Below are 23,111 nucleotides of genomic sequence, written 5' to 3' on the forward strand. Positions count from 1 at the left end.
TCCAGCATACAAATTTTAATTTGCCAACATGGCTAGTAGCAGTGGAAAGACGTATCTATGAATTTGCCCACTCTCTTCAAAGAGTCATCCAGGATAACCATCCTTAGTATTTCTGTGTAACATTTTGAGCATTCAGGCGGCTGCTCATGGGACGAAAATGCATTGCACAGAATTATGCTAAGGTTTGAGACCACTGGCCCTCACTCCCTGGGAAGACCTCAAAATGCAGACTGAATCAGAAGGTAGCAAGCAGTGATCACAGTGCTTGAACGCTTAAGGTGACTGGCTTTGGAAGTGGGCTTCGAGCCCTGGGCGATTCCAGGTAATGGGTCTTATTTTGGCAGCTTAAGCTCGCTAATTCTTCAGCCCAGATTTTCTGTACTCAATAAATGTCTTTGATTTACTCTCTTGGTATTCCCTTCCAAGCTTACAGAGGTGCCTTGTCACTTGGACAGAGATCTCCTATAGCAACGTGTGCGGCACTGCTGAGAGATGTTCTACACCCAACTACAGCCTGTAAACCTGCAACTTTTTAGTGCAGGAGTGAGAGGTGGGGGAAGGAGGGGCTTCTTCCTTGCATCCAGGCTGTTTAGCATAAATCTGGGCTCAATTGGGAAAAGCGGGCACCTTTCCTACTAACAAACAGGTTCTCGTGAGGATAACCCTGCCACACACACACAAACACCAGAGATCCGTAAGTCATTCCTTTGTAAGGGCAGAAGACGAGACTTTCTTGTGCCGCTTGGTTAATGTGAAAAATGAGGCCCTCCCAATTTTCTTGGAATGAGGGCCAGGACTGTCCACCTCAGGAGAAGGAATCGGGTTCCCCTCTTTCTGGAGGGAGGGATCTCATAAAGCTTCCACCTGCAGTCACTTCCAGACCATCTCAGACTGCTAGCTGGAAAATGGGCCGACTGGTCTCTGGAAACAGCTTGGTTGAGAGTTACCAAGCAGGTACAGTCCTAATGCAGTCATCATAGTAACTTCCGGTATAAAATTAAACTTCTTTTTTTTTTAAACCTCATCCTCAATGCAAAGGATTTCATTACAGAAAGAGACAGACACCGACACCACTCCACGGACGATAACAGCCAATGGAGGTTTTCAATTGAATACCAGAAGTTCAGGTGGTTTGCGACACTGGTCTTTTTTTCTATGAGCAGCTCTGAACGTGTGTTCTCAGGTCTCTTCCCATCCCCGCCAGCTGGCCTCTAGATCCACGTTATTAACCAACAAGGAAGTCTCTCGCTGCCCCCAGTGCAAAGTCCCTTCCAACCAAAAGGTGACATTGATTAGAGCTTGGGTCAGGGCCAAGTTGCGACCTTAGAGAATCAGCTATCCTCTGGGACCTGGCCTGGGAGAGACAATACAAACATTTTCAAGGTGTTAACTGGTCAGGTCTCAGTGTATTGTCTGGAGGACTGAGACAACAGAGGCGTCCCTGCTGTCAATCCTTATGGAGATAGACGGGTGGGTTGGCCTCCCTGAGACCAGCAGGGAAAGATAAACTTCCCCAGACAGAGAGGGTCATTCACAATCTAAACAGAAAACAATGCCAGCTCTTTGATGTGCTAACACCTTTTGAATGGAGGGTCCCTTTCTGACAGGCTTAAGCCGCAGTACCCACAACCCAGACTGGCCAGAGCCCGAGGAGTCTATGTCGGTGTCTGAAAAGGGGAGCTGTTCTTCTGTTTGAAGGAACGAACAAATTAAAGCTGAGAGAGAGAGGAGAACATGGTGAGGGAAGCCTGCTCATTTATATGTGTGCTGCTGATAGAGGAGAATGATGCTGGAGGATGCTTGTAGGTCTGGCCCAGGGGTGGGGGCACCATGCAGCCAGTATGACCAGATATTAGAAAACTGTAAGCAACTAGCCAGTCACCTTGTTTTTTTCTTTTGCTTCGTTCTATCCAGAATTGTCTTGTGGTTACCCTGTTTGTGCCTTGCAGTAATAAAGTTGTTTAACTAAAGGCCACACACACACTTCCTTACTCATCATAGCCTTGCTACTTGTGATGCTAACAAAACATACCCCTTTAAGTGACAATCCTCTGGTAACACTAAGAGATTTTGGGGGGGGGGGGAGACTTTCCAACCCTGAGGTGGTGGCATGCTGCCAAAAAGGACAAAAGAGAGGGGCAATAAGCAGCTTTCTGCCCCAGCTTCCTGACGGGGTTGCAAGCTGGTAGGGGAAAATCTGGGGAGAAAGTACCCTCACATTTACACTGCAGTAAAGCCATCGTGCCACATTTAGAAGACTGTGGCCCCGGTCACACGGGAGGTTTTGGCCCGGAAGAGGGACGGATCGGGGGCGCAGCAAACGGGCGCGATGAAACCACAACATCTTGGAAGCGGCGCGCACCCGTCCCCGAGCCGTCCTTTCAGTTGGAAAACCCACTGCAAAAAAGAACCTGCAAAAGAGCAGGTCTTACTGGAGATAGCGCAGCAAGTGCGGCCGTGAGATCGCCAGCGCACCCATCTTTCCAGAGCAATTGAGACCCCCAGCCGAACTGCGCATGCGCACACATGCGCAGTTCGGCTGCCTCGCTCTCCCTTCAGTGGCTTCCCCCCGGCATCTGATCGTGCTGGGGAGGAACTGCGCGGCGGCTCAGGGGATCTATTTCCTGCCGCCGCGTGTCTCTTTTGGTGCGGCTCTAAAAAGCCGCACTTTGGCCGTTCTTTTTCCCCCCATGTGGTAGGGGCCTGTGACATTTTTTAAAAACAAAATTGGGAGCGTCAGGTTGCTCAGGTTTGAGGACTGCTGGTCTAGGGTACAACTGCCTTCTGACCACATATTGTAGCTTTTCCCACACGCCTCCCCATCCAGAGCTACACTTACCTTCTCTCCACTGGAGTAAAAGAAATAACGCAATCTGACAATGTTACAGTGATCGAGCTTTCTCATGATTTGAAGCTCTCGATTCTGAAAGGGAGAATGTTTCACTGGTTATTATCCAAAGGGCAAAATCTTGTATGTAAAAGAGCTCAAACAAAAGAAATTGTTTCTTTCCTAAGAGCTATAAACAATTATTACAGAAACTTTTTGCTTTAACTTTCACCGAAATAATGAATGTGTATAATGAGGCAAGTTTTGCTTTGTCGGCAGCTCAGCAGCCTAAGGAAATACATGAACTGATTTTGAAATTAAGGCAGATCATAAGAAGAATGATTTAAATCAAGTTTCCCATTTGGTAATGAATGTATTTGCTGAACAAACATATGTAAGAAAAGTTTGCCATAACATATGTTAGGGGCTGTCACTGATCACAACAAACCTGTCTATCTGCGATGTGCATGAACACAATTTTCTGTTTGCTTGCACTTTCCCTCCAGCCTCACATGCAGAGCACTATTAAGGCTACCTGGTTTGCGAAGCTCCAGCCAAGCTCCAATTTGCCATGACATTTAAATACACACACAAAGGAGTCCGTCTCCTCTCCATAAACTGGGATTCTAAACCAGTTTGTCTGTCCCCTCCATTCAGTGAGTAAAGCACATCAGATCAGGTCAGCAACATGCTGATGAAGCCAAGGCCCTGGACTCTTCCTCTCTTTACTAGAGAACTGCATAATTCTCAACAAACACCTTAGCTTTCAATTAAAAGACATTAAAAGACAAAATCACCTAGGGGACAAGGGATAACCAGTGAATTGCACAGAATACTGCATGTATTAAACTACTGCCATATACATTTGTTGTCCCACAAACAAATATTTTTGTGTGTCATTCAATTCCAGATCGAAAATAAGTATATTAAATAAGGGTACAGTAAAATATGCATGTTTACTATTGGATGGGATTTTTCAATTGGGTATTAATATTAATCAAATATATAGGACCATTTGTGGTCAGGTCAAATATGGTTCTTTTTGTGCATCAGGTTCTTTTGGTCATATATGGTCAGATCAAACACGCCAGGTCATATATGGTTCTTTTTGTGCATTTGTCCCTTTGATTGTCTTATGAGGCTTTATTTGGGCCCCTACAATGTTTTTATATGTTTTTGAAATAAACATGTGTACTTTTGTCTATGCCTATTGAAGGGGATGGAGCTGCGGTGGCTCAAGTGGTTAAGATGCTGAACTGCAGGCTGTGGAAGGTCGGTAGTTCAGCAGTTCGAGACCCGGGTGCCGCATGATGGCGCTTCCATCTCTAGTTCCCGCTCCTGCCAACCTAGCAGTTCGAAAGCAAGAAATTGCAAGTAGATAAATAGGTACCACTTCGGTGGGAAGGGAACAGCGTTCCGTGCACCTTGGTGTTTAGTCATGCCGGCCACATGACCACGGAAACGTCTTCGGACAGCGCTTGCTCTTTGGCTTGGAAACGGAGATGAGCACCACAACCCTAGAGTCGGACTCGCCTGGCTTTTGAGCAAGGGAACCGTTACCTTTTATTGAAGGGGATGGCAAAGGATGAGATGGTTAGACCGTGTTACCGATGCAACGAATATGAAATTGAGCAAACTCCAGAGGATGGCGGAAGACGGGAGGGCCTGGCGCGATGTGGTCCATGGGGTTGCAAAGAGTCAGACTCGACTGTGCAACTGAACAACAAATCGATGTTTTAAACTTTTGGTTCTTTACTACTTTTCTAAACTTCCTTTGGAGGTTTCTGCTTGGTTGGTTTAGTCCCGTCCCCGTCTCCCCCTTTGTGGCTCCATGTGGCACTGCCCTTGAAGTGTGTTCAGAAGCTACAGAGTACAGAATGCTGCAGAGCCTGAAAGCTGACTGGAGTGGGCCATAGGGATGACATCACTCCAGTCTTGTTCCTCCTACCCCGGCTCCCAATCAGCTTACAGTCCCAATTCATGGTGCTGGTATTTATCTTTAAAGCCCTACATGGCTTGTGACCAACAGACCTTTATGGATCACCTGCTCTTCTGAACCTACCCAATCACTGCGGTCATCCCCATGGACCCGTCTCGAAGACCCTTGCCATCTGATGCTTGATGGGTGGCTACATGAAAAGGGCCTTCTCAGCCACAGCACCAAAATTACGGGGTTCTTTCCCCAAGGAGATTGATCTGCCCCCATCAATTACTGTTTTTCGCCAGTAGGTAAAGACTTATCTGTCTAGTTTGGCACTCCTACACTGTTTATGTGTTTTGTTCAATTGTTGTTTTTAACTGGGTTTTATAATGTGTATTTTTTAAAAAGCAATTTTAATGGTTTTGATTGTTCACTGCCTCGGGGACTCCAAGTTGGGTGGAAAGGTGGCAAACTTTCTAAATATGTAAATAAACACGTGGTTATATGTTTTCCAGGCAAAAGTTGTTGGTACATGCAATGAGCTCCTGGCTCACAGGGAACAAGTTTATGCACTTCAGGCTTAAGTGGCTGACCTGCAGAAGCTTCTAGATATGTAGGTGAGACTTTCAGCAACCTACTAAAGCAGGGGTGTCAAACTCATTTGTTATGAGGGCCGGATCTGACATTAATGAGACCTTGTTGGGCCGGACCATGTGTGTCATAAAATGTAATGCCAGGCAACGGAGATATAAACTTTATAAAGGACACAAACACAATTTTTTTAACTTAAAATAAAAACATGCTTAAAACATTAGTTCCGTAAGCTGCAAACCTACTTTTGATTTATTGACATTCACCACAGAAATCTCATACTCAGAGTTCTGAGTCTAGGACCCAGGTTAAAACATGAAATGGCTGAGTGATTAAGAGAGTCTGGCAAAGCAAGAGCTATGATGCAGCAGCAGCAGCAGCAGAAGAACTGGAAGCAGGAGATGGCCAGTTCCACTGTGGGCCTGATAGAAGCCCGCCAAGGGCCTAATCCGGCCCCCGGGCCACATGTTTGACACCCCTGTGCTAAAGCCCTGTTCCACTGATGGAAGAATAAGGGTCTCAGAATACGGGGTATCAGGACAAAAGAGGGAAGAAGTGATACCTTAGGAATGGACTTGTTCCTCAGACAGCAAACCACTACCCTCTCACACCAAGGACACTGCTCTGGGGATGTGGCTCTTTGGTGGAGGAAGCTTTGATCCTGAGGAATACAGAACGGTCTGTGACGGGTGTTTGGAACACATGATGCCTTGAGTACCTGGTTCAAAGGTTGCGGATATTACACACTACCTAAGATAAGGATGTGGAAAGGAAGAAGCTGATGGTCATAGTATGCATCAGCACTTAAATCTTGTACTCAATTCTGTCAGCCACTTAGGACCAAGTCCACAGTTGCTTCACCTCTACGTAGGCTCCGTGACCATCTGCTCCAAGTCACAATAGTTTGGGGCACATTGGTAAAACGTACTGTAAACAGCCAAAGGCCATCAACAATATAACAAAAACTGTCCAAGCAGTGATAAACAAAAGAACAATGAAAGCACAACAAAACTGAGATGTGTTTCCCAGGGTCAAAACACAACATAAATTACCGCGCATTATCTCCTTAGTGGTCAGTGCATACAAAGAGAGCACCGCAATAACATGCAGGTTGTCATCGGAAAGAAGACAGATTATTTTATCTACCACTGAGCATTAAGCTAGCCTGGCTAAAATAACTGCAAGAAAAACGAGGATACGCGGAAGCGGAGTAAAGATGGCAAAACAGCAGTGGGAGAGGTCCTCCCGTTTCAGTTTGGAATATATCAAACTGTTTTATCTCATGACCTGAACACACATTAGCTTAGGCAGGGTGAGGTTAGCTGAAGTCACTCTTCATTACACAACTCTCTTCTCTATTTGCTTTCGCATTTAAAGCTCACCCTTAGAGCTTTGATTAGGTGAGCAATAATTTTTTTTAAAAAATATTTTTCCTGTGTGAGTGTGCGCGCACCTGGAAGTCATGGTGACCTCTGGCTACTGACCCCCTACTGGGGGCCTGGAGGATATCTAGAGAGGTGGCTGAATGAAGCCCGCCCCCCGCCTCCCAGCTGTTGGTATTCCAAAGAGGTCTCCCATCCAAGTCCTTGCCAGAGCCGACCCTGCTGAGCTTCCGAGATCGGGCTTGCCGGGGCTATCCAGGTCAGGGTGCGAGCGATAATATTAATGACACAGCAAGTTACCTTTCCGTCTTGGTATTCCCACCCGTAACAGTTGGGTGGGGAAGTCTTGTCTTCATAAATTTTCTACTGTATGGGATTCTGCACTTTCTAAGAGATGAACTGCCCCACCCCAATACATCTTTTCCCATCATTTTAATTTCTAGCTTATAACCAGGAATAGCCATATCTCATTGATTTTCCTTGTCCCACCAGATTTCTGAAATACCTATTATATTTATGTTCTCTTAACATGAGCAGTTCAATTCCTCCCTCTTAGAGCCGAGGTTTATAGCATTTATAGAAACAAAATTTATGCCCAATTCCTTCTCCAAGCATCCTTGGCGTGCCCATTTTCCCCTAAAGTCCTTTGGTCCCCTTTAAATAGCTGTCATATCCTGGCATCCATCTAGACTGCCCAGGCAGTTAACCCTTTGTCACCTGGGGATAAGTCATGTTGAATGAGGAGCTCTCCGCTCCTGTTGGCTTGCCCCCAGAAGTCAGCTAAAAATCTGCTCTGTGACTTCCTTGATATTCAGCACCAGCAATCAGGCTCCATTCAGGTCTAGTGAAGCTGGTGCCTTTCGTACAGGGTGGCAGGTCCCAAAATGTACCCGAGTGCCTAGTAAAACTAAACCTTTCCCTCTAGCAGCACCGTCTCATACACGTACTGAGACCTCTAATCACTGCCGGTCTATCTCACCCTGTGCAAGGAACAGAAAGCATTTCTGAAAATGCTACTTTGGAGATCTTGGACTTTTAACCACCTGTCTGGCAACATGAATTTTCCTTCCAGGATCATGCAGGTATACTTCTCGACACTGTTAGTGTTCACAGTGCTGTTCAGATTTTATGTCCGGGGTCCCCAACCTTCTTGAACCTTTGGAATTCTGAAACAGCAGGGTGGGTGCAGACACAAAATGGCTGCCAGGGCGCCGGAGACAGCCACAAAAAGGGCTGCCGCTGGTTACTTTCAGTCACACAGTGAAAATCCTTGTGTAGTGGTGCCAGCTGCTGCCAAAGCAGCATTTTTAAAAAATCTGTACATCCATTCAAATCTCTGCTTCCTAAGCAAGGCTTCTGATTGGCCAAAGCCCTACCTGGCCCATCCCACTTTCTAAAAACACTTGTCAGGCACCTGGTGCCATGGTGTCCAGAGGCACCACCCTGGGGGAGGGAGGAGATTGGATTTATACCCTGCCCTTCACTACCTGAAGGAGTCTCAGAGCGGCTTAGAATCCCTTTCCCTTCCCCTCCCCACAACAGACACCCTGCAAGGAAGGGGGGGCTGAGAGAACTCTCTCGAGAACTGCCCTTGAGAGAACAGCTCCGAGAGAACTTGTGACTGACCCAAAGTCACACCAGCAGCTGCATGTGGAGGGGTGGGGAATCAAACATGGTTCTCCCAGACTAGAGTCTGTGCTCCTAACCACTACACCAAACTGGGTGTAAAGAATGGAAAGCTACTCCACATGTCCAGCATGACCTTGATTGATTTTAGAAATGGCTATTTCCTTAAACCCCGGACGTCTTGCCCAAACAAGGTGACTGAGGATCACTACGGCAAAAGAAACGTGCAGTGATAAAGCAGATGAAAAGAATGCATGAGAAGCACTGTGCTAAATACCTTACAATGAACGGTAAGAATTTCTTTAAATGCATCCCAAATAGGAAACAGGGGTGGGGGGTGGGGACTTGGCTGACAAGGAGACAGACCAGCAGACCTCGACTGCCGACAGACTGAACAAATTCTGCATCTGTTCTCATTATACAAAATGTGGAGCACTTCCCTATATCGGAGCCACCACGTCCACAAGAATCAAACCTAACAGAGGCGATGAGAGATGAACTACTGGGTCAGAGACTTCTAAAGGCAACATGGTACTATATGCAGGCTTGGAGCAGAGAGGCTTTGAAAACAGTCTTAAGCATTGTTAACCTATATTTTGCTTTCCAGGAAGCTTATAAAACATTAGAAGTGCGGCACGGTATGTGTGTTACGTGTCTCACTTTACACTTCAGTCAAAAGCGCAGGAGAGGTTGGGGAGAAGGGCTGGAACTTAAAACTATTATCGAACGGAGATGCTCTCCAGGTAATTCAGTTCCCAAGCATTACAACTCTGTATGAATACCAACATACCGACTTTATGGTCAAAAAAAGCGAAGCCCATTTCTGCCCCGCCCCCACCTTCGCAACCAACCAACTCTGTGGTCTCCAAATCAGAAATTAAAAGAAAAACGTCCCTTTGCATATAGATTCCTTCTGACACCCCAGTGCAATGTCACAGAGCTACACTAATATCGGTACAATCACTTAATCCAATTAAAACCCAATTAAGAGTATAAAGAAAAGAAAGGGAAGTTCACTCAATCCCTCTGCTGCAACAGTCTTGAGTAGGAATTTTTAAAAAGACCTAGCTGACCATTCCCTGTCATGTTTCTCCAGCATATTTCAGGATGTTTGGCTACAATTCCCTCACATTTTAGAATCAAGTTCCTATCAGCAGAGCTGTGAAACACGGCCGTCTACGGACAAGGGAGATGTTTCTTAATCCTCGGTAGAGTCCCCAGGTACGTACACTCATCCCACTCACCCCCAAAATTACTTGTTTTAATTTGCAAAGAAAGGGGCTCTAAAAAACCCAGTTTGATAAGAACTGAGCAAGAGGAGGCACTAAAATGTTGATATGGATGTGCTAAAGCCAGATTATTGGTAAACAGTGTTGCGTCAGACCTATTTATCGTTCAAAGAGGCACTAGGCAAGGTTGTCCTATTTGGCCACTGGCCATTGCAAGGGAGCTGCTTGCTATGTCCGTTTACGGGGACAGGCGGCAGTAGAAGAAGAGGCCCCTTCTAGAGGGGCTGCCGAAACCTTGTTGACCAAAGCACTGCAAAGGAAGTGGAGTTTGGGGACACCAGGAAGATTTAGACCCAATCGTTTAAAATGTTTAAATCCTGGCCTTTCTCCCCAGGAGGGACCCAAAGCGGCTTACATGGCTCTCCCCTCCTCCAGTTTTATCCTTACAACAACTCCGAGGGGTAGGCTGGGCTGAGAGGGTGTGACTGGCCCAAAGGTCACCCACCAAGCTTCCACGTCACAGCGTGGGGATTCTAAGCGGGGTCTCTCAGATCCTAGTCCAGCACTGTAACCACCACGTCACACTAGATCTCGGTCGTTTTCTCTGATAAAACCTATTATGAATCAAGTTAACAGACTCCAGATGTTTCCTAGTTCTTGGAAAGAAGCAGCCTGAAAAGAACCTCCCAAAATTCTGAGACGCGCTCCGTCCATCTGACATTTTGTGATTGCCCTTGTTCTTGCAGCAGCCTTTCAGTGGTGATGCCCACTATCCAAAAGTGCTCACCGACTAAAAATGGTTGGGGGACTCCTGGCTTAAGCTTTCCCTCCTTCTGCTTGCTCCACAAAGTCTGGAACAGAGATCCCCCAAAGTGGTGCCCGTGGGTGCCAGGGTGCAGTGCCCACCAACACCTTTCCCGGGGGCTGCCAAGTGCTAGGTACAAAGTAGGCAGGGCTAGGTGGGGCCAGCCAAGTTTGCCCAGCCAAGTTTCTGATTGGCCGCTGGAGATTTGATTGACTCTACGGGTCTTTAAAAACGTTGTACCGGCATTAGTTGCCACGACAAGACGAGGATCTTCACTGTGTGACCGAGGGTAACCTGCAGAAGCCATTGTAGGGCAGGCTCCGCCTCAAATGGCAGCCATTTTGTTGTTGTGCCCACCATGCTGTGTTGAAATTTCAAAGGTGCCCATAGGCTCAAATGGATGGGGACCCCGGTCTAGAATATCACACTCAGCACGACAGGAGACGTTAAGGAATTTTTCCTTTCATAACCGCAATAATTACTTTGTTTGCTCTAAAATAATAAGCAACTGATTTTCAAGTGATCTTAACACTATCGTTTATTAGTCCTATAAAGTTTAAACCATTTTGTCACATTCCTAGAATGTATATGACACCAGGATTAGACAGTCAGACCACGGGTATTTTAGTTTAGCTTAAGACCTTTAGCCAAGATCACAGTTTCAGAGTGGGTTGTCAGTGTCACCATGATACAGATGACACCCGGCTTTATATCTTGGTATCTATACCTCTGGAGGCAGCTAAGAAGGCCAGCGTCTTAAGGCTGTGGTCAAATGGCTGAGGGTACACAAATTGAAGCTTAATCCAGACAAGACACATGATTTTTTTTTGGGGGGGGGAGAGAAAAGATTGGATTTATACCCCGCCCTTCACTCAGAGCGGTTTACAATCTCCTTCCCTTCCTCTCCCCACAACAGACTCCCCGTGAGGTAGGTGGGGCTGAGAGAGTTCTGACAGGAACTGCCCTTGAGAGAACAGCTCTGAGAGAACAGTGGCTTGCCCAAGGTTACACCAGCAGCTGCATGTGAAGGGGCGGGAAATCCAACCTGGTTCTCCCAAATTAGAGTCTGCACTCCTAACGACTACACCAAACTGGAGTGTGTGGCTGGCCCTGATTTACCAAAGCAAGATGGAGTTTAAATCCTGGGGTTGCTCTTGGACATGGTCTTGTTGGATGGCTAAACAGGTTGGAGATGTTCCTAGGAATGCCACCTTTCAATTACATCTGGCTCACAACCTGGCCCCTTACTTAGAGTCTGCTACACCAATCAAGGCTTCTGTAACCTCCAGACTGTACTATTGTAATGTGTTTTTCTGTGGCTCAATGTAGCCTTTGAAGACTGCTTAGAAGCCTTCAATTGGTACAACATGCGCCAGTGAGTCTCCTGCCTGGAGTCAGCAGCTTGGGACATATGACCTCAGTGCTGCGTCAACTGCACTGGTTACCTATTTGCTTCCAGGCTCAATTCAAAGAGCTCCTAATCACCTTTAAACCCCTTCATGGCCTGAGGCCCTCAGACCTGGCAAACCGCATGTCTCAGTGTATGCTCCCATACCAGCCTTCTTCAGACAGCCTTCTCCTCATAATGCCCTCCCTTAGCTAAACTTTCTAAGTGAGAGGACCACTGCTCTGGAACAACCTACCAGAGTGAGTGTGGGCGGCTCCTTTCACCGGACGCATCAACCTGCAAGCAGGCCCACAGCCTGTGTGGAGCCCTCAAGGCCCGGCCTCCTGGCGGGTTTTGCGGGCCCCCCCATCCTCTCTCCCCCCCACAGCCCCCTTCCCAAAGGCCCAGGAATTTGCCTCCGGGAGACAGGACAGGCAGAGCTTGGCACGATCCCCGCCTTCCTCCCTTGCAAGATCGAAAATCCTATTTCCCCCCCTTCCCCTGTGCATGACTTGCTTCTAAGGAGACCTCCCCCTGAGGGGGGGTCGGGCTGCACTGCATCTCCCGGACACACAGGCGCCCTAACCCTCCCTGGACACACAGGCGCTCATGCACACGAGGAGCAAAAGAGCCCCATCCTCTCTTCCAGACTTCCCCCACTCCCTGCTCGGCCTCTCTAGCAAAAGGCTCAGCCAGATCAGCCTCTCTAGCAAAAGGCTCTTCCGGTTTAACCCCTTCAGCGCTGCAGACGAATGCAAACGGCGTGTCCTCTGGTCCCCTGCAGGACGAGCTTCCGCCAGGCTGCCCTCCACGACGCCTTCTGCGCCTCCTCAATGGGTCTCCTCATGAGTCGCTCTGCACGGGCTGGGCTGCCCGGAGGGGTCCTGCGCTGTTCTGTCGTCTCGGCAAAAGGAAGCTGAAGCTGGGTCTCCCCCCCCGTTCATCCACCTCCTCTAAGGGCCATCAAACGAGGGGGGGTTAGACTTTTTGGAAAACAGAGGCGAGGAGGCGCTTCCCTTGCCCCGCGGCGGAGAGAAAACGGAGGAGCCCCGACGGGAGTTCTCGACGGTGTTTCCTGGAGGGGAGGGAGGGTCCGAGGAGGTCGGATTCCCGGGAAAAGAGGCCGCATTTGGACCACCCCACAGTGGGAACATTGGTGGTGGGCCCCCTGAGAAAAACATGAGCCCCCTGAGAAAAAAGTTGTTAGCTACGGGCCTGCCTGCAAGATAGTTCTGTTTCAGAGGCTATGGTAAATCGCTTATGTAAATTTGGCTGCAGCTGTCATCTGCAAGTTTGTCTTTAATCTGTATGTGTGTTTTTTTAATTATTTTACCTTGCAGGTTAGTTTTTACCCTAATTAACTTATTTTGTTGTGTTCTTGCAATCTGTTGCTATATTAAGGTTCGAGACCAGTAGCACCTCTAGGCTACGTAATCCCATACAGATCCTCCTTCTCGGGACGGAAGACCTGTACCCTCTGTCAAAGAAGCCCTCCTCTGCAGGGTTTTCTCCCAGCTCGTGAACAAAAACTGACTCGGGATTCTCCTTCCAAAACAGATAGTTTCTCAGGGCAGCCGTATCGGTCTGCAGCAAAACACTTATGACTTGAGTGCGGTGGCCTCAGTGGCCTCCTTAAAGGCCAACAAGCTCCTTTTGTTAGAAGGGATTGTTGACTCACAAAAGCTTATACTCCCAAAATCTTGTTGGTCTCTAAGGTGCTAATAGATATGAATCTAACTGTTCTACCGCAGCCCAAGATGGCTGCCATCCAAAACAAACCGCTCTGTTGTTACCATTGTTCCCTCTAAGCTGAGTTAGTGTGAGCTAGCTCACAGTTTTTGAGCCTCCAGCTCACACATTCTTGTCTCAGTTCAGGAAGAACGGCTCCAGAGCAAACTAATTTATGCAGTAGCCAAAACGCTCGCTCACAGCTTTAATGCCAGAAACTCACAAAGTAGAATTTTTCCTCACAAGACTCCACAGCTTAGAGGGAGCATTGGTTGTTACCCTCCATTAGTCAGTTAGAAGTGGGGTGCACAAAGACGTGGGCTCCCGGGGACTCTTGTAGTGCAGCCAGGCCTTTTGGGAGGATCAGAATGACGACTCCCAGCTGACAGCATTCTGATCCCACCACCACCCGGAAGCCTCTCACTCGGTCCCTCCTGAGAAGGGACCCCCAGCGACGGGGAAGGATCAAGATGCTGGCTCTCAGCTGGGAGTCAGCATTCTGATTCTCACCAGCACCTTCTTGCTAGATTTCTTCTTTAATTTTCGATTTTTAAAAAAGGGGGGGAAAGGTGGTTACAAAGGAAAATTACAAAAGGAAGGCTTGTTGCAAAGTTCTGACACAAACACAAAAGGCAACAATCATTAACCTTATAGTTCCACACCGTTATAAACCAGGCCCATCCTTCCGTAAACTTATCAGACCTTAAATCTTCACAATTTGAAGTTCTACCTTGATACGTTTTAAACACGAGAGCAATTTCCCACGCTCTCATAATCCACTCATTAATATTGGGAGCTGCAGAGGATTTCCAATTAGATGCCACACACATTGTCTTGCAGCAGCTAAGCAAGCTCCTGATAAGCTCTCCTATCTGCTGCAAAAACACAATCTTTAATGTAACATTATAAAGGAATCACGGGATCAACAGGTAAAGTACGGCTCGTTAATTCGAAAATGCACAGAAAGATCTGGTGTCGAAAACATCTCCAAAGAATATGTTATTAACTCTTCCTCAGTTGAGTGAAAGTTTATACCCAGAATTAAACTTTGTTGGTCTTAAAGGTGCCACTGGACTCTAACTTTTTTCTGTTGCTTCAGACCAAGATGGCTACATGCCTGAATCTATCTCCCACATAGGTCCAGGTATCCCAAACACAAACCAGATAATCTGCGCAGTGTAAACTACCATTAAAGCCTACTTTTTGCAGAAAATTCTCTCAACTCAGCTGAAATGAGTGGCTGATACACATGTGCCCATAATCATTCCCAAAGGTCTTTCTGATAACTCTAAAAATAACAGTTCACTCCAACTCTCAAAGTGTTTGGGATCTGAATATCTTCGTTTCCATCAATAATGTATACAACCCCGAAATACAGCCCTTGAGGGAGCCAGCAATCAGTGCTTCAAGTGTGTTTTTAGTTCTAACTTCCTCCTGCTTCCTTAACAAGGCATTTATCACATATCTGACTTGTAGCAATTGGGACTGCGTCTCTGTTAACTTGATGCAAGCGGCCCTGGCAGCGGAAGGGTAGGCTTGCAGGCCATCTGCTGCTGCAAGAGCCTGCTCTAAGTCACTCAGTAGAGGGGGGGACGGGAGGCTCCGGGCCTCCCTTAAAACTGCCGCTGTTCTGATGCAAGCAGTCCCTGCAAGGGGAAAGATGAGTGCCAGTTGCCGCCACCCCCCACACACTAGTATTGAGCAGCACACTCTGCTGCAGCAGTGTTGCCGAAACAGCCGGTTAGGCAGCTGCTCACTCACCAAAATGTCCTTTGTCCTAGAGGCCTCGGCCTCCGTGCCCAGCCTCACCCTCCACCCTTTCTCTCCAGTTATTTATTTATTGGGAGCGTTTCTGTGCCACTGCCCCTTCTGAAGGGAGCCAAACCAGAAAACCATTTCAACCTGTAAGCCAAACGAACAGGGAAAACGCAAATTGCACCTGGGCTGGCCTTAGCTCAACAAGCTGCCGGTTGTTAGCCTCGGTCTGTGAGCCACAGGTTAAGAGCCAAGATCTCGGGCCCACGGGTGCTCTTCCTTCCTGCGGTTCTCCCTCCCTTCTTCGCTTGCTCCGGGTAGGGGAGGGTGGGTGAGGTGGGAGAGTGCTCTCCGGCAAGAAGCAGCGAAGGAGGGGCATTTCCCCCCTTCCTTTTCCCTCAAGCCTCTTTGGGCCCCTGGCAGTGCTCTGCGGCTTCAGTCCACCGACACAAAAATGTCCTCATGGCATCCCAGGGTCTTGCGGTTCAATCACATTACCGACATTCCAATACTCCCTCTAAGCTGTAGGGTCTTGTGAGCAAAAATTCTACTTTGTGAGCTACTGGCATTGAAGTGGTGAGTGAGCTTGGGTGTGGTGGGAGAGTGCTCTCCGGCAAGAGGCAGCAAGCCTCTTCGGGCCCTGGGCCACTGCTCTGCGGCTTCAGTCCACCAACACAAAAATGTCCTCATGGCATCCCAGGGTCTTGCGGTTCAATCACATTACTCACATTCCAATGCTCCCTCTAAGCTGTGGGGAACATTATCATGTTACCAACAGAGAAATTCCAAGAGGGGGAGGTGGTCAAAGAGGCAAGTGCTCTGCTCTGATCCTGATGGGAAAGTTCTCAATTCAAAGTTATGTCGTTCATAGTGAAAGATGGCCTACTTTGATCTGGTCAAGATCCCTTAAGGCCCACATAACTAGACTATGCATCAGTGCTCCCTCTAAGCTATGGAGTCTTGTGAGCAAAAACTCCGTTTTGTGAGCTACTGGCATTAAAGTTGTGAGCAAGAATTTGGCTACTGCATAAATCAGTTTGCTCTGGAGCCATCCTTCCTGAGCGAAGACAAAAATGTGTGAGCTGGAGGCTAAAAAACTGTGACCTAGCTCACACTAACTCGGCTTAGAGGGAACACTGCCAACATTATCATGTTTGTTGTTGTTGGTCAGTCACCAACAGAGAAATTCCAAGAGGGAGAGGTGGTCAGACAGGCAAGTGCTCTGCTCTGAACCTGATGGGAAAGTTCTCAATTCAAAGTTATGTGGTTCATAGTGGAAGATGGCCTACTTTGATCTGGTCAAGATCCCTTAAGGCCCACATAACTAGACTATGCACCCCACAGTTACAAGCACAAAACAGTGCTATCATCAAAGGCTCAGCTTGGCATGCAGAAGGTCTCAGTTCAATCCTTGTCTTCACTTAAGAGGATCAGGTAGTAGGTGATGTGAAAAGACCTCCACCGTGGACCTGGAAAGCCACTCCCTGTCAGAGTAGACACTACTGACCTTGATGGTCCAATGGTCTGATTTAAGGAGTGCTTCTCCCTATACTCTACTGCATCGCCTAATATATGGCCTAATATATGGCAAACGGCTTCAACTGAAGTTGCAAGTGACAAAGAAGAAAAACCTTGGTCCCATTCACACGGCGAAGTTGCCACGCTAAAGACACGGATGATAGGCGGATTTTCGGTGCACAATCACACCGCAACATCTGGGAAGCATAGTACACCCGTGGCTAACCCGTGGCTTCTCGCCAAAAATGCAGAGTAAAAAACTACCACATACAATGTACTAGTTTCCGGAAAACACGGGGCAAGGGCGAGCGTCTGATCGTGTTTTCGCTTGAATCCCGTGGCATCCGGTGCCCATCCATGTCCCGTCGCACACCGAATGGTTTTTTTGGTAAGTCTCCACAGGATGTGCACAAACGATCATGCGCATGTGCAAACTTCAGTCTGTAAAAAAAATTCCCATTTGCCATGGAAGCGGCGCCTAGCGATTGCTGGTGTGATCGCACCGCGCCGCTTCTTTGCCGCGCTGCAGGATAGCCGTGTGATCGGCACCTAACGGCCTAACCATGGGACCTCGATGAGACGTGTGATCAGGCTGCCGTGCGTTACTTTGCTCCGGAGCTAACCCTAACCCCCCCACACACACCGCATTTTCCGGCCCGTGTGACCGGGGCCCTTGTTTAGTATCTTTTTCACTATTAGACATCTCTGATACATAACAGTCTTGTTTTATGGCATTCATACAGAGTTAACCCAAATTAAAAGCTGCTAAATACTGAAAGAAGCATTTCCATTCTATCCTATCAATAATTTCTGTGTTAAAAAAAGAATGTTGCAGATATATTAGGATTCTAATATACGCAGCATTAACCGCCTCTGAATTTTTTTTACACTTATGAGTATGATATACAAATAGGACAATTTAATACATACATGTCACGTGAGCTAAATTACATGCTAGGATGAACCCAATCTGATCTAAAGAAAAGTATTTCCTTACGGTTTGATCTAAAAGTTTGTACTGTAGCTATATTCTTATAATCATATTTAAAATACGGAATGATAAGAACTGATTTATCATGCCCCAGTATTCCTATTCAAACAATCTGTTCTTCAGACCAGCTTTCACGGTAATTTTTTTTTTCTGAATTTCATTTATAGTATCACTATTTTTACTAAAGTATCAGCGAAGATTTTATGTTTTCCAATAAAAAACCACAACCCTGGTGCCATATTTTTAATGCTTTCAGCACTGATGTATTCTGCTGCTTGACTTTTGAATACACATTATTGTCCCTGTAATTATAGCCTCCTGATCTTTACAATAGTTCTCCTTTGCTGTATATGTTTTAAAAGACTATGCCTCAATAGGTGTTTCTCTTTAGAAACCTGTTCAGTAAAAATGGAAACCTTAAGTTAAATTTTGCTTTTTTAAAAATTGGTTGCTTATCTTGGCAATGTAAACTGTGTTGCTTTATCAATCCATTCAGCTTACAATCGATCGACCAGCAGACCGTCAAATTCAAGTTCCAAAAGTTCAAAATCACGGTCCTCCCACAAGATGTGCTGGAGGGGGGGTTGCATCCTATACTGAACTAGGGCTTCTCCTGCTTCCAATGGTTCAACCTCTCAAATATGCTAGCGTCATGTTTTTAACATCTCTCGGAACAACTCCGAGGAACAGATGGGAAATAAACAAATAAAATGACCCCAACTGTAGAAGAATCATTTTTAAAAAATGATGAAAGCAGAGGCTCTTAATACAAGCCTTTGGCAACACAATGCCAAGCAACCCATGCATCATCTTCTCCTGGAAGAACTCCCCTATGCATGACTCAGGGCCATTCTTGTTACTCTCTGTTCCCCCTTTCAACCTTCTTATCAAGAGCTTCAAACATATAAGGAAGCCATTATTCTCCTCTACACAGAAAAGTGCCATAAACTGAAATAATTCTAGATAAAGTGCCTTCTACCAATATTGCTCAGTCATGACTGCTGACATCATTGTTTTTAGCTCTTTAAATCTGCTAAAATCTTTTTTAAAGTAGCTTTTAAAAGCCCAACTGTGGCAATTTTCTTATTTTAAAGAAGCTGAAAATGAAATCGAAATTTTGAAACGAAAAAGGTAGGAGGCGATAGTAGAACGAATGATCTTCAAATAATGACCAGCTAAACAAGCACTAGACATATTGGCCTGCTTCACAGAGTGGCCAACCGGTTGCCTTGAAGGGCAGGGCAGACAAACAGGGCACAGAGGCTAAGGCCTTCTCCTGATTTTGCCTCCTAGCACTGGTATTCAGAGGTTCGCTGCCTCTGAATATAGAGGTCCTCTTTAGTCATCATGGCTAGTAGCCACTGGTGGACCTCTCCTCCATGAATCTAATTCCCTAATGTTCATAACTAATAATACTAGATCGAGTGGCAGATAATTCCACAGTTTAATTACTTGTTGAATAAAGAAGTATTTCCTTTTGTCTGTCCTGAATCTACTGTCCATCGGGTGTCCCTAGTTATAATATTATAGAAGAGGGAGAAAAAGTCCTCTTTGCCCACTTTTTCTACCTCATACACCATTTTATAAGCCTCTGTCATGTCCCTATTAGTTGCCTTTTCCCCTTAACTGAAAAGCGCCAGTCTCTCGAGCCAGTTTGGTGTCATGGTTAAGAGCAGCAGACTCTAATATGAGAGAACCGGGTTTGATTACCCACTCCTCCACATGAAGACAGCTGCGTGACCTCGGGTTAGTCAAAGCTCTCTCAGTCCCACCTACCTCACAGGATTTCTGTTGTGGGGAGAGGAAGGGAAGGTGATTGTAAGCCACTCTGAGACTCCTTCACGTAGTGAAGGGCAGAGTATAAAACCAACTCATATGTTCTTCTTTTCACAAAGGAAAGGTGCTCCAGCCCCTTAATCATTTTGGTTGCCCTCTTCTGAATTTTCTGTATTCTGTTCTATACCAGAGCATTAGAATATTGGCCATTTTTTCAGTCCCTTTTCTAATAACCCCATCTTTTTATACTGCTGCAGCACACTGAGTCATAGAGCATTCAGATATTGGCCATTTTAATTTTCAGTCCCTTTTCTAATAACCCCAGCTTTTTATACTGCTGCAGCACACTGAGTCAAAATTTTCATTAAACTGTCTACGGATAATCCCCAAATCTCATTCCCTCTCTGTCTGGGCCAGTTCAGTTCCAATCAATATGAATTTAAAGTTAGGATTTTTTGTTCCTATGTGCATATATGTGGCAAGTCCCAACACTGAACTTCGTTTCTCGCATTGTTACCCACTAACCTAATTTAGAGATCTCTTCCTGTAGATCTTCAAAGTCCACTATGATTTTCATTATCCTGAATAATACAGTATCATGCCCAACCTCGGCCACTACACTGTTCTTCCCCAATTCTAAATCGTTTATGAATAAATTAAATAGCATTGGTCCAACATCAATCCTTGCAGGACTCCAATGTTCACTTCCCTCTGCTACCCCAAAATCTGGTCTGAAGGAGGGTTTGTTTTAACCCAGTCTTTCTCCACCTCTCATAGTTTATTCACTTATACCAACTTCCTCCCCAATGGGAACCCAAAGTAGCTCACAACATTCTCCAATTCTCCATTTTATCCTCACAACAACCCTGTCAGATACGATAAGCTAACAGCGTGTGACTGGCCCAAATTAACCCAGCAAGCTTCCATGGCCGAGTCGAGCCTCGAAACGTGGTCTCTCAGATCCTAGTCCAATACACAGGCTCTCTGTTTTACTGGGTAAGACCTGTACACCCCTACATTGAAGTAACCATTAAGGGCCTGGTGTCTTTACCCACAGTGATTCTATGGGAGAATTCTATCCATAATGCATTCTAGCTTGTTTGACTCTAAGCCCTCTATGACAGAATGACTCCACTGATCCAAGAGAGCCTCTCCATTCAGCCTCTCCAATGCGTCTAGGCACTCAGTGACAATCCTGAATTTCTGTCAGGTGATGCAACGGAGCCTTGAAAGTTCTTTTCTCATTTCTCCTTTGGTACGCTGCCACCAACTTGCCATTTGGGGAATTATCCACCAAGAGAGCCAGTACACCCAGCTTCCCATTCTGCATTGCCATTCTAAGGCTCCACCGAGTGCCTACATTTCCTGCTACACAGCAACTGCTTACCACAGGGATGGCTTACCATACTTGCGCACTCCTGGTGAAATAGCAATCTAGTAACAAACTTCCTACCTTCTTCTGGTGCCCTTTTCAAATGGCATGTTCAAATCAAGTAGCATGTGACAATCTAAGTGATACTACCACCAGCCTCTGGTGCCCTTTTCAAATAGCATGTTCAAATTGTGACAATCTAAGTGATACTACCACCAGCACTTAAAAGTAAAGAATTTATTAAAAGTAAAAAGACCACACACGTACTCTCTGTTTAGCAATGGACTGCACAAGGAATACAAAGGAAAGGTGTAAATACACGTTCCTCCTGTCCCTCAGCCCTATGCATGCCCTAGCTGATCTTGTTCTAAGGCAGGCTCTTAAAGCTTAGAACTTAGTGTTCTAAAAGCTACCCATTACCTTGGGAGCCTCTGTCCAGGCAGCCAGCACTTTGTCTGTCCCACATGACAATGGCACCCATCAAGATGGAGCCAAAGTATTAGAGCTCCTTCCTCTAGATGGAATCTGCCAAAGACCCCTCTTCTCTCTGTGCCAAGAGATTTTATTATCACTATTTGCCCACCCTTGTGGGTCAAAGAATTCTTCACTGAGGTCCTCAGGAACATACGATTTAGTCTCTCCCACCCCAAAGTCTCTGTGTCAACTCTTATGTGTCAGATTCAAGCTAAGGTTTAAGCTGGCCATTTCATTGCCTTTGGGCAGGAGGACCAATTGAAGCGATTTGATGGTTGGTACTTGGAGAACGTCTGGGAGGAACTTACTTCCCCCTTCGGGTAGGAGAGGGAAAAACTTTCTCATCTACATCTAGTTGGCCCTTCATATGGAACAGGTAGCAGTTCAGAGAATGCTACCTTTGTGGTCCTAGACTTCCAACTTTTTACCTAGTAATCTAATTTTTTCCTCCAGGACCATATGGCTACATTTCCCAAAGTCATTGCACAATGGCACCTGACTCCTTCCTCACATTAGTGAGGGAATTATCTAAACAGTGGGGAATGTCCACAACCTTTACATCAGACAAGCAAGTCATTACGCAGTCAGAAAGCCTGCCACGGACCCTGTGCTCTCTAGGTCCAATGATCCAATTTCCCTTTACTAGAAGCCCCTCTCCCTCCAACCCTTGTTATGAGAGGATCATCATGCAAGCAACGGGTTCCTTCTAAGGAATTGTTTCTGTCCCCCGTGACCCAACACCCTCTTAACTGGAAATTCTCGATCTCTATAGTGTCACAGGAGCTGTCAGCACATGAGACCCTATTGCTTCCTAATATTTTGTTCCTACGGGTCAGTGGACCCTCAGGAACAAAGGAGGTTAAGTGGTAGTCTGCAGCGGGAGTGAGAAACCAGCAGAAATCACTGCCCTCTCTTCCAAAGTCCCTTAAGTCTTCAGAAGAGCATGGCTAGATACGTGCCACTTAATGTAACACCCTACTGCAGGAGAGGTTGCCCTGAATCCCCTGAAAATAATCTGAGCCTTTCACATATCCCTAGTTTAACTGCTACTTGCTCAATAAGGTCCTGGAAGGCTGGCGGCACTTGGCCTAAAATTAAATGACTGTCCTCAATGACTGAGGGCGTGCAGAGTGAAACAAACAAATCCGCATTTACAATTAAAAATACAGTTTATATGTTGTCGCTCTCTGTATTTAAACTGAACCTGTGCCCCATCTTGACTCTTCTCAAAATGTCGTTGTGTAGGAACCCGCTCTTGGAACTACTGGGCTGGTAACAGCCAAGGCTCACTCTTTTTTTGGAACAGCCTGCCTGAAGACATGAAAAGAGCCCCCTCCCTCCTTGACTCAGTTTTGCAGAACACTTCAGACCGTCTTGTTTAGAGAGGACTTTGACAGATATTAAAATCCACCACTATGCTGGTGGATGAAACATCAGGTGGCTGATATTAGCTATGTGAGTTGATGTTCTGGTTTTTAACCTTTTTGTTCATCAGGTTTATGTTGATTTGAAACCCACCCTCAGTCGCAATATGTAGGGGAAATGCAGATTATAAGATAAATAAATAGAAAAGTAACAAACTCCAAGTAACACTTCTACAGCAGCCCAACACAAATCATGTTAAAAGACTTCTATTAGAGAAAAGGGGAATAATTTGTTAAATAGTAAAACTATTCTTAAGCACCTAAGAAATTACATACACAAAGAGCAAGCAGTCTTGCACAGTATA

General features: G+C 46.2%; 1 protein-coding gene across 2 annotated transcripts in view; it reads right to left on the bottom strand.

The window, feature by feature from the left end:
* Nucleotides 1-23,111, bottom strand: part of GSK3B (glycogen synthase kinase 3 beta) — a 126,348-nt gene that overhangs the window by 59,072 nt on the left and 44,165 nt on the right. For both annotated transcript variants that reach the window (XM_015409959.1, XM_015409956.1), the window contains exon 3: nt 2,840-2,923. In XM_015409959.1, the coding sequence (XP_015265445.1) occupies nt 2,840-2,923 (84 nt within the window). The remainder of the gene's footprint in view (nt 1-2,839; nt 2,924-23,111) is intronic.

This window comes from Gekko japonicus, unplaced genomic scaffold, assembly GCF_001447785.1.
Source record: "Gekko japonicus isolate JY-2015 unplaced genomic scaffold, Gekko_japonicus_V1.1 scaffold170, whole genome shotgun sequence".
Classification (NCBI taxonomy): Eukaryota; Metazoa; Chordata; class Lepidosauria; order Squamata; family Gekkonidae; genus Gekko; species Gekko japonicus.